Below are 5,976 nucleotides of genomic sequence, written 5' to 3'. Positions count from 1 at the left end.
AGTCTTTATAGCTGTAAAAGCCTTCCCTCCTTTAAATTAGATGCCCTTTGCTACAGGCCAAAAGTTCATTTCCTACAAAGAATACTGCCCCTAATAAAAAGTTACAACTCCATTACCATAAACAATAATGTGTATATTAACAAAATTAAAATAACACTCAATTTAGGGAAATTTGATGTAATGACCTCATGCGCTGGTGACAACTTTTTTTTTTTTTTTTTTTTTTTTTTTTTTACGATTTTGCCCATATCGCGAAACGTCCACATTCACGAGACGTAACCGGCATTCGCGAGACGCAACCGGAACAATCGCGAGACGAAAAAAAAAATTCGTCTCGCAATTGCCGATTGCGTCTCGCAACGGGGACATTTTCGTCCAAAATAAAATAAAGGTGTCACCAGCGCATTTAATTTTATGCGCTAGTCAAAAGCTCAAATTGCCCCTCAATTTAATAAGAAACAAATCACCAATAAATTTATAAATATGTGTAAGCCTAAATTCAATTTTCAAACAAGAAATATGGCAAAATTTATATTTTCAATTGTAACAATTCTAGATTGATCTAAAGCTATCTGTGCTTTAAGATGGTAAAATCCCATAACTGTATCTTTCATTAATAAAAAAAGTTAAAGATAGAAGGTCCCAAAAGCATGACATTATTAAGTGGTAAGATACAAACATACAAAACCACTAGGAGACCATATTGGATATAATATTCACATGAAAACCCTAACCGTCGGTAGTTCTTATTGTACAAACCAAACCTATGCAGCCGGTGCAAAACCCACTTGCAGATTTCCGTAGTCAAATACAGTATGATACACACCCATGAATATGTCTCCAAGAATCCTGCATAAAAACCGCACTCATTTTCAGAAGGTGCTTTCACATTTATTGTGTTAATTTGTTATTTCATGGTTTAAGTTCACTCCCAAGACAAGACAGACAATGTTGTTCAGTTATACACTTTTTTCATGTTGATCATGATCCCAAAAAAATCACATTTTGTGATTGTTAAATATCATAGTAACCTGATACAAAAACTAATAAGGTCTAGATTGAAAAGAATAGAGAGAATCTCTATGCCAATGCCAAATGAAATGAAACACAAATTAAACTATAATTTAAATCATCTAAAAAATAATTAGTATAACAAATGAAGCAACAAAATCACACATTTGGATCTGAAACTGGATCCAGATGAGAAACCTTCAATAAGTGTTTCCAAATGGATAAGTGATTTCACTATATTCTTGTTGACCTATCGAAATAATATCGTTTTTATTGTGGACATAGCTCTAGAAAAAACATCCCCACATTCAAACCCCCATTTTCACTATTAGCAAGAACATATTTCAATTGCATATCATAAGGAATACGACCAACAACTTCAAACACACTATCATAAGTATTGCATGTGGAACATCAATATCCACAGGCTTATCAGCTCAATGCCGATATTTTTGAATTTTAGACTGATTTTCTCACTACCAGACGTGTAAGGTACCCGTTGTCATCCAGTCATCCCTATTGTAGAGTATGCTCAACCTTAACTAGGTCGAGTCAAATGATGGCATATGGGAGTAAGGGATTGTGTGATGTTAACCCTATTTGCACTAAGAAGCTTCCAAATGAACCCGAAGCCAGCTCAAAAATAGAAACCGTCAATTCTCATCTTCCATATTTAAATCCAAAAATGTTTCAACTATAATGATCATGATCCAAATTATAGATCCTTATCCAAAAAATTCTGGATCATGATCAGAAATATCATCTTATACCAAATAGAAAAAAGAAAAAAATATCATTTTAATTTCTAACTTTGACAATTGTCCATTGGGATTGTAATTGTCAACCACAGATGTTGTGATAAAATACCAGTTTCCAAATAGATTAGCATACCATAGAGGACCGCGGGGCGGAGTCACGTCAAGAGCGATGAATCCACTCACACATATTGTAGCAGGACCATCTCCAGTTTTAAGGATGTACTGTAAAATCATCGCAAAAAAAAAAAGTGGTGAACAACATAATCTTTACAAGAAAAGTTGGTTCAACTGAAAAGCACAGATTCGGACCTGTTCAGGAGTAAGATTGAAAGCTTTCCCTCCAATTGTGAATGTGATATTTGGCAGCGTTGACAAACTATTACAGTCGATTACAGATTCTCCCATCGGACTAGGCAGGCTTTCACAGAGCTGTTAAAAAACGTCTACAAGAGTTAAAAATATAGTCTAAAAAATTTACACTTAAAAACAACTTGAAAACAATAACCTGATTCACATAATCAAACACAGTTTCCTTCGTTTTCTTTTGTTTTAGCTGATTCTGGACCCAAACGACAAGCATCTGGCATGATGTGCACAAGGGATTGTTTTTACCATAAGCACTTTCGACAACCATCTGAATATTGGCGCTGAAGAGAAACCAGAAAATGCAAACACAATCAAATCATTTAAATCATCAATTATACCCTACCTTATTTTCTATAACATTTTAAAATATTATATACAAGGATATTTGAGTAAAGAATAACCCAAAATAATCCAGTTTTTTCATCCAACAAGGATTTTTATTTCCCAAAAAAAAAGGTACGTAAAGCAAGCTCAAAGTAAGCAATGTCCTTTTACAAGAAAATTTCAGGTAGCAAGAGAAATTTGTTTCCTTACCTCTCGGTCTGAGCCCTTCCAGGGCCGCAGAGACCAATCTGTGCACATACTTGGTCAGGACGTACCTGCAACATATCAGAAAGAAATTAACAACAACGAATGCTTTAGCTAAACTGAGGCAGCACAAAAAAAGGTATTTTTTAGAGGATTAAAGAATTGACCCCTGAAATGAGGAGATCCCATATCATTTCTCCATACTGAACAACAATTTCTTTACATTCCATACTGATAACTCCTTCCGCTCCAATGGCGTGGTTGATTTGAGTAACGATTGTCTGAAATCAACAAATGATCTTTCAGACGTAGATACATGGTTTCTCATAATGATAAAGGCAATCATTAAAAAAGAAAAAAAAAACATACAGTTGGACCAGCAAGTAAGGATGTCCCAGAATCCACAATAGCAGCACATCCATCCTCACAGAAGCCTGGGAATATGAAACTATAAGTTAAAGGATCATCCTTTTACTCCAATGTGTGATCTGTGTTTGTATAGATTTAGTTGTTTCTAAAAGAATTGTGTTTCGATATGACTTTTCCAAATAGGCATGTTGAAATGGAAGTGAAGAGTCCTATCTAAAGTGGCTTAGTTGATTTTTTTTATTGTTTTAAGGATAAAAAGGCATATATATATACATACATGAACGCCTTTTGGGCAATTATACACACTAACTAGTAAAAGCATTAAGAGCCAACAATCCTATGTGTTAACGGTGAGGTTGGTTGTAAGTTTTTCTTTGAACGAAAGAAGATGGATGAGTATTTTTGCACTAGTTAACTAATGTAGTTTGTGGGTATATTTGGCCTTTAAGAAATTCATGTATATATATGCCCCTTTTGAAAATGTTCATGTATACAATAGTCGCATAACAAAATTAATATCAATAACCCACATCAAACACAACCTAAATTAACTGCCAATATTTTACCTGTTGAATGGTTGGCTATAAGAAAGTCACCCATCTCAAACTGAAAAAAATATGTAAACAATCAAAGGTTGATTGATGATCGTGATTCATGAAAGTAGGAGAAAACAGATTTGAGACAAATACAAAATATACATTCACAAACCTGCCAGTAACCCTTCTGAGTAATGGGAGTATACGTGTGCTTCCCCTTGAAATGTTTTGGATCGGCGCCACCAAAAACAAGCTCACCACCCACCTTAGCATTTGGGTCCCGGTTAAGCCAAAATGAGAAGACTTTCTCTTGGACAAGGCCTTGTTCAATCATGTTGTACCTGTAATCTCGACACAAACAACAACATTGAGAGTTATAGGGATAAATAGGGAAAGTATCTTCTAAAGTCGTACCAGACAGGGACAACATCACCAACTGAAATTTCCTGGAAGCCCAGACCAAGAATCCCATCAAACCGTGCCAATACAAATGTAACACTTCCCTCTCGGGTGGCCTCCATAAAAGACTACAAATGGAAAGAAGTTGATGCTTATTTTTTTTGCAACAATTACCAACTCTTAGAGACAAAGGAAAAGGTCTGTAGAATTCACCTGATTCTGTACCAAAAGATCACCAACTTTAACATTATCTTGGCTGAGGAATCCAGAAACGGACCCAGATCCATAATGTATTGCCACACGGTCTCCTGAATTATTATAAATAAAAAATCAAGGATCTCATGCTATTGGTGGCTAAAACAACGTTACATCCAATTTTTTCATGGTAAAGCAACAGCTCTCGGGCTTTGTCATTTTAAAATTACATATAAACTTTCTAAAAAATGGCAAATCTACTTCTTCATTTCTTCTACTAGCAGACAATTTACCGAGGCAACAATAAATACAACTTTACCAATTTCTGTATATGTATCGGATTTCCTATGTTTGTACTTAGGATGGAACAAACAAGCAATCTGCACAAGAAAATTTAAGGATTAGACAGTTACATTGAATATTGAGTTTTTGATCGAGACTGAGGGAACTCACAGAAAGACATTTTGCTGAGGGAATCCAGAGATTAGAACTTCCAGTGTCGAATATGACAGTGAATTTTTGAGGCGGAGAGCCGATGCAAATCTCTCCATAGTATTGAGCGTCCATGTAGTTCTTCAGAGAGATTATGTCAAAATCAGAACTTCCAACTGATTTCAAGCCTTCAGTATGTCTGTTTTGAATTCTTGCCATTTTGTAAGCTTTCATAGATTGAAGATCTAAGCTTCTCTTATTCAAACCAATCCGTATTAAACCATCAGATGATGCACAAGCTAAAGAACACATCAACGTGAGTAGACAAAACGCCAACCCAAAACCATGTTCCATTTTTTATACAGTTTCCTGCAAGGTAAAGTAGTAAACAAAGAAAATTAAGAATTGGAAGGAATTGATTCAAACACCTTGTATACAACTATTTGGCTTCATCGGCTTCATTTGCCTCATATTGATACTAAAATTAAGCAAACCCATATGTCTAAAATCATCAAATCTCTTATTCGCCAAATACAAGACTGCAAATTTAGTTCTATCTTTTTAAGTAGGAGAAATAAAAGAACAGATAATAAGGAATTCAATCAAATACAGATGATAGATTCACATAAATCACCATGTACATACTACAGACAGAGCTTAAAGAAGTCAAACCTTAGAGGAAGCAAACGAAGAAGATGAACAGAAGCTAGTACTTGAAGATAGGATTTATCAAGGTAAGAAGATTAAATAGTAGTTTTTGTCCATTACTATATTTGATTACAGAATGAAATCAAGTTCTCAAAGCAACAAAAGGGCGTAGATTAATAATGATTTCTTCACATTTCACAGAGCGTGTAAAGCACGGAAAGGGTTGAGGCGGTGATTTCATTCCTTACTCTCTCAGTAGTCTGTAATCACAACATTACGCGCGTGTGCGTGAAGGATAATTTGTAGAAGATTCTCTTTCCCCGGGCCCCATTAATGTCGTCTTTTTCACTCTAAACAAACATCATCGATAAGGAAGAAGATACTGGATATGTATCATATTTAAAATATTAATTCTAAGTTTATTTTCATTTGTTGTTTAGTATACGTGTATAAAAAGTCAATATTAATACAATAATAACTATTCAATAGAAGTGGATACTAGATGTGAAAGACACATGTTCACATAATATTGTAGAAACATAATCATCCTGTATATACAATAAATCTTACTTAAAATGAGTTACATTTTTTTTAAAATAAAAATAATGAATCTCAAATCTCTACTTAAAATCAAGAACTTTTTTATTAAAATAAAAATGACTTCCAAAACCTTACTTAAAATTATGAACAAAATATCAGAAACCTACTTGAATTAGGAATATTTTTATTAAAAT

General features: G+C 34.2%; 1 protein-coding gene across 1 annotated transcript; it reads right to left on the bottom strand.

Moving 5' to 3' along the window:
- Window positions 1-587: 587 nt before the first annotated feature.
- Window positions 588-4,990, bottom strand: LOC124929360 (cyprosin-like). Its single transcript, XM_047469704.1, has 13 exons — window positions 4,616-4,990; window positions 4,482-4,542; window positions 4,181-4,275; window positions 3,983-4,095; window positions 3,741-3,909; window positions 3,599-3,638; window positions 3,033-3,097; window positions 2,831-2,944; window positions 2,670-2,734; window positions 2,275-2,416; window positions 2,079-2,198; window positions 1,903-1,991; window positions 588-849 (listed from the first exon to the last, which is right to left on the bottom strand). Exons 1-13 carry the CDS (start codon window positions 4,946-4,948, stop codon window positions 765-767), a joined length of 1,491 nt encoding a protein of 496 aa, XP_047325660.1. The 5' UTR covers window positions 4,949-4,990; the 3' UTR covers window positions 588-764.
- Between the last annotated feature and the right edge of the window lie 986 nt (window positions 4,991-5,976).

This window comes from Impatiens glandulifera, chromosome 3 (assembly GCF_907164915.1).
Source record: "Impatiens glandulifera chromosome 3, dImpGla2.1, whole genome shotgun sequence".
NCBI lineage: Eukaryota > Viridiplantae > Streptophyta > Magnoliopsida > Ericales > Balsaminaceae > Impatiens > Impatiens glandulifera.
Note: the sequence above shows the minus strand (reverse complement) of the source record. Positions and strands in the feature narration are given on the sequence as shown.

Excerpts from the sequence above, each read along its gene's own strand:
- LOC124929360 (XM_047469704.1), bottom strand. The coding sequence starts at position 4,948 with ATGGAACATGGTTTTGGGTTGGCGTTTTGTCTACTCACGTTGATGTGT. Across the intron at positions 4,276-4,481 it reads CGATACATATACAGAAATTG|GAGACCGTGTGGCAATACAT; the intron begins GTAAAGTTGTAT and ends ATAATAATTCAG. Across the intron at positions 2,199-2,274 it reads TGTTTGATTATGTGAATCAG|CTCTGTGAAAGCCTGCCTAG; the intron begins GTTATTGTTTTC and ends GTTTTTTAACAG.